Source organism: Sprattus sprattus (assembly GCF_963457725.1).
Source record: "Sprattus sprattus genome assembly, chromosome: 7".
Lineage (NCBI taxonomy): Eukaryota > Metazoa > Chordata > Actinopteri > Clupeiformes > Clupeidae > Sprattus > Sprattus sprattus.
The window spans coordinates 15,395,854-15,409,127 of record NC_137926.1 but is presented as its reverse complement, the minus strand read 5'-3'; the positions used below and the strand labels follow the sequence as shown (position 1 = coordinate 15,409,127).

Below are 13,274 nucleotides of genomic sequence, written 5' to 3'. Positions count from 1 at the left end.
TTGCTCTATCTATGTCTATCTCTCCATTTCTCTCTCTCTTTTCTCTCCTTTCTATCTGTCTCTCTGTCTTTCTTTCTTCTCTCTGTGTTGATCTCACTCGCTCTCTCTGTCTCTCTGCTTTCTATCTGTCTCTCTTTCTCTCTTCTCTCTGTGTTGATCTCGCTTGCTCTCTTTCTCTCCCCTTTCTATCTGTCTCTCTTTCTCTCTCCTTTCTATCTGTCTCTCTCTCTCCCCCTCTCTCTCATTAGATGTCTTATTGCTACTGAAAGTTCTGAGTTCTGCTCCCACACTGCAGGGAGTGAGAGAGGAGTTCTCTCCCATCTAAACAGGAAGCCATTATGCATCAGACACTCTGAAACGTCTCCTCTCTGTTCATTAAAAGTGATTTACACCAAAAAAACAGTTAACTCGTTTTTTTACCCTTGCTCTCAGTTTAATGCTGACTGCCAGTTAGCTAGTGCGGGGTTCTCTGAAGATGACGACGATGCCTGTCTGAATATCAAAAGTTGGCTTAAAACACAAACACAACTCCTTTGAAAATGCTATACCTGCTGCCTTTAGACAAACTCAACCGAAAGTCTCTGTTTTCCCGACTAACCGCAGAGCTCTCAGTGAACAGCAGTGCTCACACGGGTAGAGAGGAACAAAGTAATACAACGGGAGTCGATAGAAATAGAGATAGTTTTCCTGCGTTTTCTCTTTGTTCTCGCTTAGCAGGTAAGAGCCCCGCTGGTGACCACATGTGTGAGACTGACTGTCTGACTTTGTCTCCCATTGTAGTAAGAGTGTGTTCAGTAAAAGCTTGGATATCTCTGACGCCCACCTCAAATGCAGCAAAGAAGAAAGGTACTCTCCTCTCGCTCCTCCCCTGGCCTGCCAGGCCCTCTCATGTCTCTCTTTAGTGTTGAGATGCAGCGTTGCTTTTCCATCCTCAACTCCTCCGTGTAAGGCCGTTAAATGTCAAAACAGCAGGCAGAACAACCAAATCAAACTGGGGGGGCGAAGCTCCTGTTCCCTTCCAGGGTGCGAGTTTTATCATCGTTTTTTCAGAAATCTATTGCCCTGCACAATGTAGCGAACAGAGTGCTTCATTAAAATGTATGTTGCATTTGTGCTGACTGCTGAGCCATTGCCAAGATGTATTCATCTCAACCTCAGTAGTTTCTCCTCTTCTCTCTCTCTCTCTCTCGCTCTTTCTCTCTCAGAGTCTCTCCAGTTTCTCTTCTTGTTTTTCTCTCTCAATGACACTGCTTTTCTCTCTCACTCTTGTTCTCTCTGTCACATATGTTCACAGTTACCCCCCCCCCCCAGTCAGTGTTCCATCCACCAGCTCATTTCAAACACCCAATCTCATCTGCCTCCTCGTTCTTCTCGCACAGTGTCAGATAACAGCCAAATCTCATGACCTTGGGTCTTGGATTGAACCCTGCATCCAATTTGATTTTTCCCAGTGCATTTTATTGAATGTCAAAACTTGTAATTGAGTTAACAGGAGGTGGCAATGGCCCAGAAAGGGAGCTTAGCTCCTTCCAATTAGTGAGCGATTTATGAAATAATCTTCAGTGTGTAGAGGACGAAACAACCAAACCCCGGCTCTGATTAAAATCATTAGTATCAATTTAGACTTTTCACGTCAAAGCAAACATGTCAACAAACAAGCAACTCATTTTTAGAATGCGGAGGGGATTTGCGCCCTACCATGGCTACCTCAGCGGGGGTCGCTAGGAGACAATTTAATGCATCCCTGCTGGGCTCCCTACTCATTGACTTAGCATGGATCATGCCGTCTGGAGTCACCTCCACGTCTTCATCTCATGGACCCAATTCCCGAACAAGAATGAGAAAAGCAGCCCTGCATCTCTCAGGCATAGCCAACGTTGCCTTCGCTGTAGCCTTCGCTGTAGCCTCTCTGCTGCTTCTTAGTTTCACCCTCTCCTCTACATGAGCATCTCCTCTACATGCTCTCCCTCTCCCCCATCTCCTCCTCATGATCTCACTCTCCCCCATCTCCTCCTCATGATCTCCTCTCCCCCATCTCCTCCTCATGATCTCACTCTCCCCCATCTCCTCCTCATGATCCCCCTCTTCCCATCTCCTCCTCATGATCTCCTCCCCCCCTCTCCCACATCTCCTCCCCATGATCCCCCTCTCCCCATCTCCTCCTCATGATCCCCCTCTCCCCCATCTCCTCTTCCCCATCTCCCCCATCTCCTCCTCATGATCCCCCTCTCCCCCATCTCCTCCTCATGATCTCCTCTCCCCCATCTCCTCCTCATGATCTCCTCTCCCCCATCTCCTCTCCCCATCTCCTCTCCCCATCTCCTCCTCTTGATCTCCTCTCCCCCATCTCCTCCTCATGATCCCCCTCTCCCCATCTCCTCCTCATGCTCTCCCCCACTCCCCCATCTCCTCTCCCCCATTTCCTCTCCCCCATCTCCTCCTCATGATCTCCTCTCCTCCATCTCCTCATGATCATCCCTTCATATCCAAGCTGTAGCCCGTATCTGCCTGTCCTCTCCACTGCCTGCACAATGTAGGATTCTAGATGGGGTATTTATTAGGGGCTTTCTAGTAGTAGTTTGCTTTGGATTGTGTGTGTGTGAGTGTTTGTGTGTGTGTGTGTGTGTGTGTGTGTGTGTGTGTGTCTGTGTCTCTGGGTGTGTGTGTGTGTGCATTTCTTTTGCGTTTGACATCTCAGACCCTCTTTATGCTTCACCACTCCTACTCTTTTTCTGTCATACCAGCCCGCTCGTCATTCCTCAGCCTGTGTTTAATGTTTGCATTTTAGTGTGTGTGTGTGTGTGTGTGTGTGTGTGTGTGTGTGTGTGTGTGTGTTTGTGTGTACACTATTGGTTCAATTCAGTGTGTGTGATAGAGAAAAAAGAGAACTTGTGTGTGTGTGTGTGCAACAACAAACTTTCTCAAAACTTGTGCCATGGAGAACTTCAGATCAGAGTTTGTCAAAAAGTCAAACAGGCTTTTATATACATTTTATGACAAGTTAGATCTTCGCTAAACAATGGATGGAAAAGGTTTTGTGTAGGAGAAGGGAAAGATACGAATGGATGCATGGAGCAGACAGATTGGTCAGTGATGTATTCCTCTGTTACTCTCGCCACGTCAGAAATGTGGCTTTGCGAGATAAATAATTGAAAGTATTCTGTAAAGAAATGATTGTTTACCCCTTTTCTCCATCCAGTGCAAGCATGCATTATGTGTCTAATTCTCAGATGCATTATAAGACATTCAGAAACCATAAGAAAGTATGCGCTGGGGAAAGGTTAATGAAATGTCAAAAGCGAAATTGAAAAGGCCCCAAGGCTTTTTCATTTTTTCGGGAAATAAGTATTATTTTGGTGAAAAAACATCAATAGATTTTATTATTTTTCCTGGCCTCTTCATTGTTATTCTCAGCGGACGTATTGAGGACACAACATGTCCAACTGAAAACCTTAATCCATCACACTAAATACATATCAGTGTGGTTTAGTTCTCCAATGAACGCAAATGGCAGCTTGACATTTATCTTTTCTATTAGCACAGCACAGGGAGCGCTGTGGATGAGGGAGACCTGTGGAGAGGGGGGGTCCTCTCTGGTAGAGGCTCAGCATGGTGGTTCAGCTTGTGAGGCTGGACATTATTTTTGGTTGCACAGTCAGGCTTACGGTGCAAACCAATGCCACCGTTGTGAGCGACGCGATTTCTAAACCCAATGCATTTCAACCGGAGCCAGTCCATTGTGACGTAGATGAGCGATCTGAGCGACGCGATCGATGAAAATTCGAACATGTCGAAACTTATGCAAATGAGGAGCGATTTTTCCCGGCAGCGGCCAATGACATTGTTTGGTGTCGTCTTTGACGGTTTGAAAATTGTAGGACTGTATGCTATTTCCACACGCTACACCACGCCCCCTCAAAGCGATGGAATTCGGTCACATCGCGTCGCGTCGCTGGCATGGGTTTGCACCGTTAGCTACAACGAAGCAACCTGCCTGCATCTTGTGTTTCTTGTAATTTCACACACACAATCAGACACATTCAATTTCTCTCCATCACTTCCTCTCTCACTCTTCCTTACACACACACACACAGACAAACACACACGCTGGCACACACACACACACACAAACACACACGCTGGCACACAGACTTACACACACAATCTCTCTCTACCTCTCTCTCTCATACACACAAACACACACACAAACTCACACACACTCTATATTGTTCTCTCACACACACACAAACAGACACACGTGGCATCCTACAAAGCCTTCTGGACCGCTTCCACACACAGTAGCTTGTCTGACAGACGCAGGGGGTCAGAGTGGGCATCTCCCAGCCCAGGCACAGCCCATGCTGGACGGTGGCTACGTGCCTCACACACACACACATGCACACGCACACACACACACACACACACACACACACACACACACACACACACACACACACACACAGATAGACTAGCCACTCTGTTCTCCCTCGTTTCTGGGTTTTTATAGATCCCATCTGCACCCAAGCACAGCAGAGAGAAAGGCAGAGAGATACAAATAGAGAAAGAGAGAGAGAGAGAGACAGAGAGAGAGACTGAGAAAGCGTGTGTGTGTGAGAGCGAGTGACTGAGAGACTGAGAATGAGAGAGATATAAAGAGAAAGACAGAGAGATGGAGAGATGGTTTATTCTGGGCTCTGTTAATAAAAGTCCAGCCGGAAGCCCTCTGCTGCTATGGGACAGCTGCATGGGAATGTCTATGGCATATGGGAGGGTGGTGGTGGTGGATGCATGATGATATCACAACAATAGCCTCAGGCTGTTCATATCATTACAGCACATGTGGCATTCAGGCTTATGCAAGAACCATGGAGGCAATTGATGACACACGGCGCCCTCTTCTTCTCTGAAGCCATATTGCTGCATACATTGCCGCAGACGACACAAACATTTTTAGCTCCCCCGTCCTCTCCTCTCCCCACCACACCACCACTCGCTCCCCGGATCTGTTTAAAAATCAGCCAAGCTGGCAAGTGTCTTCTGAGCGCCCACACGCATCCACACATAGATACAGGCGCTCGAGGCGTGGGCGTTGCTATTCACTAATGGCTGTTTGCTTGCCAACTCCTCCACTCTGTCTCTAAGCCAGCTTGCGTTCGCCTCGCACTGCGCTGACATTGTTCGTTCAAAACGACCCTTTGTTCTGCCCTCCACTCTCTCCCTCCCTCTCTCTCTCTCTCTCTCTCATTTCTTTCCCTTATTCCTCCTCTACCCAGCAGCCCCTTCTTTCAGTTTTTATCACATTTCCACTCCATGTTGTCTCTACACTCACCCAAGTCTCCTCCTTTCTTCTCCCGTTGTTGTTTTCTTTCACCTCTGCTCTCTCTCTCTCTCTCTCTCTCTCTCTCTCTCTCTCTCTCTCTCTCACTCTCTCTCTCTTCCTCTAACACTACCCCATGCCCATGCTTGCTGAAAGCCCCTGAGCCTGCTGTAGCCTGTGGGAGCTGAGAGTCTGAGGCAGGGCCCTGAGCATCACCTTCAGGGCTGTTTGTACTGGAGCCTGGCGCTCTGTCTGGAGTCTGAGGACCCAGCAGAGCGCTCTCAGTCTCAGTCATGGTCGTGCTTCCACCAGAAGCAGGCCGGATCCGTCTCCCCTCTACTCCCTCTGGCAAGCCTGACTGATCAGACGGAAACCACCAATCATCCTCACCACCACCACCACCACCCACCACCATCCCCAACAGCCACCACCACCTTCCCTCACATCTAGTCAGACAGCAATCATCAACCAGCCCCACTTCCAACCACCCCCACCATCTTTCTTCATATCCCCTCAGGTTCTATAGCTCAGCTGGAGAGATTGAGCCTTGGTGTGAGAGGGGTGGGGGGGGGGGGGGGTGGGGGGTGGGATCAGAGGAATCCTGTCAATTATATTATTATACAGCGCTGCTCTGTCTGTCGACACAAGAGGGGGGAAATCCAACTTCATGAGGACACACTTTTGAGTGATTAGCCTGTGTGTTGTTCGAGTTTATTGACTTGTTTGGATGCTTTAACATCTGTTGTTTGAGAGAAAACAACAACTCTCGATCGGTTTCGTCTTTGTGTGCTCTCTCTGAGGAGTGCATCAGCTGGAATGTCTGCCTCAGCGTGAGCATCCATAATGGATGCAATGGGCACTTTGGGGTTCGCTAGTCTGCCTCCTGTTCAGTGCTAGTTCTAGTCTGTTTAGAGTATTAACCTCATCTTAACGCTTTGAATGTGATCTCTGCTAGTCAATCCCCAACCCCCAAAATGCCTTAAATGTGTACATATGCTCTCTCTCTCTCTCTCTCCTCCGCCCACGTCTCTCTTTCACCTCTCTTTCTTTTTTAACAGTTCTCTAACTCTGTGCTCTCTCTCTCTGTGTCCACCCCACTGCGTTTCTGTCTCCTGGCAGGTCGCGGTCCATCAGCGGAGCATCCTCCGGCCTCTCCACCAGCCCCCTCAGCAGTCCCCGGGTAAGTGCCCCCTCCTCTTCTGCCTCATCTCCAGCCTTGCTACCACCCCCCAGCCCCAGGCCTCTTCCACCGCGGCCTGGCTGCCTCCATGCCTCACGTGTATTCCTTTTTACGTCAGCAACGCAGTGCGGGCTCAGCTGTTAGCAATTAGCGATTAGCTGTTACCACCACTGTGCTGGTGGAAAAAAAGAATGCTTGTATGTTGTATTTGCAGTTCAGACATCTGCAGTGACAGTTCAGGTTTCATTAGATGAGGATGAGCTTCTTTAGTCAGCTAGTAAGCTACGCTATCTGTAATTTGTTGGGGTTTTTATAATCACGACCATCGACAAATGAAAGCGCTAGAAGACTTGCACCTCTGTGCTAGTTTTATTTTCTTGTATTTTAATTGAGCTCTGCTTGATTGTGGTGCTAGCTTTGCTTTTTTGCTTTTTTGGGTATCACCTCTATCGCCCTTGAGCAAGCTGAAGCGTGCAAAGTCGAGAGAAAAAAAAAACGTCTCAAACTTTGTCTGCCATGGAGATATCCTCTCTTATCCCAAGGCTGTGTTCTCAATGGCCTGAGCCAGTGGAAATCCAGCTTGTGGAAGGCTCTGTAAAATCCTTCTTTTCAGATTATCACGGAAGGCTCATGGCAAAACTTTTACAGCTGACTTGTTTTAGCCGGAGCTCACAGATTACGCAGGCCTACACCCCAGCCTCTTACGACACGGAGCCCAACTTGATTTAAAAGGCAAATTGATTTCTGCAACCCACTTTGAAGCTCTCCTGGTTCTCATAGCATCTAGTAGTCTTTGTGAAAAAAGCTCTTTTTGCTGGAAGTTTCTGCACAGAGAAATGAGGGATTTGAGGCCTCGTAGTTCATGCTTACTGCAGGCTGTATGTCGTTTATGTGTCCTCACAGTCAACCTAAAAACCTGCATGCTCTCTGTTAGCCTTTATGTAACCAAGTAGCCAATCTCATTTTGGCTTAATATCCTTCTTGGGGTCATGTTAATGAGTTTTGCCATGAAAGAGACAGCAGAGGGCTTAGAACTAATATCTTTCGAACAGCAGGGTTTCCTTTTCAACTAAGAACAGCTGTTACCCTAGGCTTTCTGCACCCAGGGTGACAGTTTGCACAGTCATATATGACAGACAATAAGGATAAACACAACCACAGCATGAGAGCCTATTTTTGCACAAATAGTTTAGTGTAGTGTAGTTAGTGTAGAAGACAAGTTTCCAAGAGTGTGGCTTACAGTAGACTGCCTGCACCAAGTGTAACAGTCTGTACAGCAGTATGGCAAATGATGACAGTAAAAAGGGATACTGTGCCCAGCGTCCACCATCCACCTGTGCATCTCCATGTCCGGGCCAAAGCCTCGCCGTCTGGCGGTCCACAGAGCCTCACCTGTGCCACTGTCCTGCCTGCAGCTGTTCTGCTCTGCTCTGCTCTGCTCCGCTCTCACAGCCAATCATCTCAGCCCAGAGGAGCCCAGCCTCTTTTGTCGTGTCTACATGCTGGTTTCTGTCCTCGCTTTGTTGGATGCCTGTAACAATGTCTGGTTTTGTCTCCTTGTTTGTTTGTTTTTACTTTGTCTGGTTGCTGGATGTGTTGTCCCTTCTGTATGGGCTGTGTGGGCTAACTGCATGTCTTTTTTTCCCCCTTTTTTGTTTGTCTTTTTTTCCTTCTGCATTGCCACCATCCCTTTTTTTTCTGGCTCCCATTTTGGCCGCTCCTCCATTTCTTCCATAAACGTTCCTGGTTGGTTTGTATGCTTGTGTCCTCCGCGCCGGCTGCTCTCTCTCTCTCTCTCCCTCTCTCTCTCTCTCTCTCTCCCTCTCTCTCCCTCTCTCTCTCTCTCTCTCTCTTGTGTGGTGCATGCCCTTTCTTGTACCCCTCAGCCTGTCAGGAAGTTCTGTGTCCCTCCCCAGTCCCCCGACCTTTCCAAGACCCCCAACTCCAGTCGCTCAGCGTCCCCCGAGCCTCAGCCGCAGCCGAATCGGACGGGCGCCCGCACCCCCACACCCAACTCCCTCCAACCCACCGCCACCCCCAACTCCCTCCAACCCACCCCAACCTCCAACTCCCTCAAACCCACCCCCAGCTCCCTCCAACCCACCCCCAACTCCCTCAAACCCACCCCCAGCTCCCTCCAACCCACCCCCAACTCCCTCAAACCCACCCCCAGCTCCCTCCAACCCACCCCCAACTCCCTCCAACCCACCCCCAACTCCCTCCAACCCACCCCGACCCCCAACTCCCTCAAACCCACACCCAATTCTCTCCAGCTCATAGCCGGAACACAGACCCTCCCGGCCAAGCCCAAGGTGGCTGACAAGCCCCTGCAGGCCACCAGGTCAAACCCGCTGCCGGACACGATACCAGAGCAGCCTTCTGTGGCCAAGTCCGAGCCCTCCACCCCGTGCCAGCCCCAACCCCCCAGCGCCCCCGGCACCCCCCAGTTGAGGCGGCCATCCCCTGCCACCCTTGCCCCCCAGCTATCTGTACCCTCTACGTCCCCCTCCGTCCCGTCCATCCGGCTGCACCACTTCCACCCCTTGCCGGCGTCTGACCACAGCACCAAATCTATCCCAACCATACAGGTGACCCCTCACCCCTCCCCCCGGGGCAGCCCTCTCCCCACCCCCAAAGGGACCCCTGTGCACACGCCCAAGGAGAGCCCGTGCGGCACGCCCAACCCGACCCCCCCGCCCAGCCCCTCCATTGGTGGGATGCCCTGGAGGACGCGCCTCAACTCCATCAAGAACAGCTTCTTGGGATCGCCACGTTTCCACCGCAGGAAACTGCAAGGTATCACAGCAGGCACGCTCTTGTCATCGCCCACAGTTAGAGATGAAGTCCATCCCAAGTCTAATCTAGACAGATGTTACTTTGGCAGAAGCACACAGTCTGGAAACAGCTATTGCTGAATTGAGCTCCACGTTTACAAGGTGGAGGACACTCCATACAGTAATTGTTCCCACCCACACTTGAACCTAATACCCTCATGGTTGTCTCCAGACATGTGCTGTGATATATGTCTGATATGTCTGGCTCTATGAGCCTGTACATTGACTGCTTGAACCCTGACGAGCACATGAGGAGAAGTGCACTTGTTGCTCTCGTCCTCCCTCGGATCAGCCGTCTCTCTGTGTGTGTGTGTGTGTGTGTGTGTGTGTGTGTGTGTGTGTGTGTGTGTGTGTGTGTGTGTGCGTGTGTGTGTGTGTGTGTGTTTCTGCAGTATGCTGCACTAATTATAACTCCTCCATCTGCCCCCTGCCATGATGGCTCTTCAGCTACTGATACTAACTTAACTAAGAACTCAGTGGCACATCTTCTGCGGAACTGACATGTTCCAGAAATACAGCAGCTCACAGACATTTAGTTTGATAGAAACATGAAGGTTTGCCAGGTTTCAGACAAGGGTTCAATTAGATAATTAGACACGACATAATTTATTTCCATTGCAAAGGTTTTTAGAGGGTCATGTACATTACAATAATGAAAAAAGACTACACTGTGGATAATTCTCAGATGATACAAATTATATAATATAGGTATAATACAGGGAATATATAATACCTAGTTATACAAGTAATATAATAACATAACTAAGTTATAATAAAATAAATAAATGCATTTTCGCCATGGTTAACTCTAAGCTTTGTCTGACTGTGTTTAGTTCCCACACAAGAGGAGATGTCCAGCCTGACCCCGGAGTCTTCCCCAGAGTGAGTACATGCATCGATTCAGAGATTAGTGTCATTTGTCTAAAAAGGGTTTAACATCCTCATCTATCTGGAGCTTAGTATAATCTATCTGATGATATATAGTTTAGTTTTTCCTCCATGTTTGCAATTGAATGTTTTGCTTCCTCTGGCACTGACAACCTTATCTGATGTGGAGGACATTTTGGATTGATTCGATCAATCATAATATTACATTAGTGTGGGTTTATTTTTCAATTTCAGATTCAGCACCATCGTGTGTCGTTTGTGATGACAGTAGTCTGTCTCCAACCAGTAATTATCAATCACCTGAGTCTAATTAAGAAGGAATTGGAACACAACTCTGATAGCACGAGTGCAGGTGAAGCCATGATTGGACCGGGTGTGCGTTATTCACAGTAGCTGCACTCAAAGACGCGTATCCCAAGCTGTTTCCCAAACCCCCTCCTGATTTAATTGAATTACCACCTTTCTCATGAGAGCCAATGCCTGAAGCTCTTGCTTTTTAATATGTGCGATGGTGTAAATGAAACCGGGTGATTTTCCAAACATTGTTTTTGTTGTTCGTTTACAATGTTAGCAATTAGATTAGAAAACATAGCAGGATGCCGTGTGTTATCAACGCGGCTGTGGAGAACAGCTGAGCGAAGCCTCGATATCGAAACAGATGTTGGCAGTAAAAACTCGCTTGTGTATCTGCCACGAAAAAGCATCAAGCACCATTTGTCTTGCCCTGCTGCATTCCTCCCCTCGTTTTTCTTTTTTTTCTCTTTTTCTTCTTTCTATTCTCGCTCTGCCGAGAGAGCTCAGTCATGTCTCTCTCTCTCCCTCACACCAGGTCCACACAGAAGGCGAAAGCCAGAGAAACTTTCTCTCGACAAATGATGCCTCATTTACCAAACGACTTTCTTTACTTATTATTAGCGTTATTTATTTATTTATATATATATAAAAATATATATTTCTTTGTTATTCTGCAATGTACCCTAAACCCCCTACTTGATGACACCCCATCTGACTTGGTCTGCTCCTCTGGTCAGAATCTAATTTTAATTTGATGTTAAAATGAATGTGAATATTATGTTCTCATATCACGCCTGTCCCACTGTCTGCCATGAGACAAGATAAACTCTCTTCAGCCCAAATGAATGAAGCGGTGGTTTACACAGGGTGTGAGTAAATGAATATTAAGGAGACAGAGGCGATGTGTCACTGTCAGAGGAACAGACAGGCCATTCTTTGGCTTCTCTTTTCATTTCTGTTTTTTTTTTGTCCATTTGTGTGACTGAGTGAAAAACTTTGGTGCATGCTCAAAAAGGAGTTTGTTTATGCTAATGTACTATCATTGAGGGGTTCTCGCTGGCTAAAATGCATCAGTGTGTAACTTGTGTACCTGTTTTTTTCTGTCACCATCTTTTTTTTGTTATTGATCTGGTGTTGCTTTCTTTCAGACTTGCCAAAAAGTCTTGGTTCGGTAACTTTATCAACCTGGAGAAAGAGGAGCAGATCTTTGTGGTCATCAGGGACAAGCCCCTGAGCTCCATCAAAGCAGACATCGTCCAAGCCTTTCTCTCAGTAAGGCTTTTTTTTTTTTACTCTTAATTCTTGCATTCCCATCCCCGTTTATCCCCTCAGAATAGCTGTTACCTTTTCTTAAAAATCCCATTTCCCCTCATCCCCCATCCCCCATTCAGAACAGGGCATAGTCTGCCATTATGAGTATTCGGCTATCTCTCCCCTATTTTCCCTATTTCTGCTATCAGATCAGAAGCCTTCGCCTTCGTAGCAAACGCTGCGATAGACGTTGCCGTAAGGCAGTGTTTTCTCCATTTGCGAACGCAGCTCTGATTTATGTCACAATCCAGTAAAATGCTGGTATGCGGTGTTTCCAATTTCTCTCCCAACTACCGCTTTCGTTTGAGGTCAGTGGGAAATCAACACGGTGCACTTGTCATTAGCATATAGATGCTGCGCCGTGAATGGACCGCGGTGAGGCTTAGACCTGGCTTTGTGCGTAAGTGTGTACTAGTGATTCGCAACCAACATTTGACATGATGAGAAGGAATGTTTCTGAGGCATCCAATCTGAAAAATGCTCTTGAAACATGCCCAGAGCAACATATTGTCAGCATAATTGGCTTATATTACAATACAATGCAAAATACAATGAAGTTGTTATCTTGATATGATCATTGTTTTTCAGCATATTTGTAATGTTTTAAGCCTGCACAATTTACACTATTGCATGAAATATTTGACTGGTACATGTTTTTGGCAGGGATTGTTCTCATACCAGTCAGTGTGGATCCGTAACCAGGAAGTCTGCCTTTTCATGGTTGCCATCACAACATGGTCAATCATGGATCCTTTTAGGGATACTAGGCCCTGGCATATGCTTAATGATTCTGCTTGTGCAGAAATAACACATGCGTAAAAGAGAACCATGGTATGCATTTAAATAAAAACGCCCAGTCGTCTCCTAATCAGATGTCATCGGTCACTGAATTTTTTCACACATACATTTTTTTGCACACATGAAAAAAGCCAAGGCAACACATGGCCAATGGTGTTTGTGTTTCTCCTGGCCAAAAATCCCTGTCTTTCACACGACAGATTGAGTCTGTACTTAATGGCAAAGCTTGTGGGCTGATTTGTAATGTTGGCGCTGCTCTGATGGCCAGACAAGCAGTCACTTCATCTCCAAATTAAACTGTGTTTGATACAAGTTACTGTATGAGCGCTTTGTGAATAGGTTGAATGGGTTTTACCAATGTTAACAATTTATCACATTGTGAAGAGCTTAAGCCAAGGTAGACAGTCTGTACCCACTGGGTTCCACTGAAATCTAATACTGGTGAAAAGAGGTGATGACATTATCATTGTAACTGTGTTAATAGTTTCTACCACTGTGAATTGTTTCGACCACTGTGAATATGTTATAATACTGTTATAACAGCATTATGTTCTAACATGATGGCACGATTAACATGATAACACTGTGATTACGCTGTAATAACATATCGTGTTGGAGTTGTTCGTCCCACTGTAGAGTACTTGTAACCCTG

At 47.2% G+C, this 13,274-nt stretch overlaps 1 protein-coding gene across 1 annotated transcript in view; it reads left to right on the top strand.

Annotated features, from left to right (window-relative positions):
• brsk2a (BR serine/threonine kinase 2a) overlaps positions 1-13,274 on the top strand; it is a gene marked incomplete at both ends in the record, with an annotated part of 176,868 nt that overhangs the window by 156,209 nt on the left and 7,385 nt on the right. The window contains 6 exons of the mRNA XM_080842131.1: positions 781-846; positions 6,437-6,497; positions 8,384-8,549; positions 8,778-9,293; positions 10,165-10,213; positions 11,662-11,785. Of these exons, the coding sequence (XP_080698257.1) occupies positions 781-846; positions 6,437-6,497; positions 8,384-8,549; positions 8,778-9,293; positions 10,165-10,213; positions 11,662-11,785 (982 nt within the window). The remainder of the gene's footprint in view (positions 1-780; positions 847-6,436; positions 6,498-8,383; positions 8,550-8,777; positions 9,294-10,164; positions 10,214-11,661; positions 11,786-13,274) is intronic.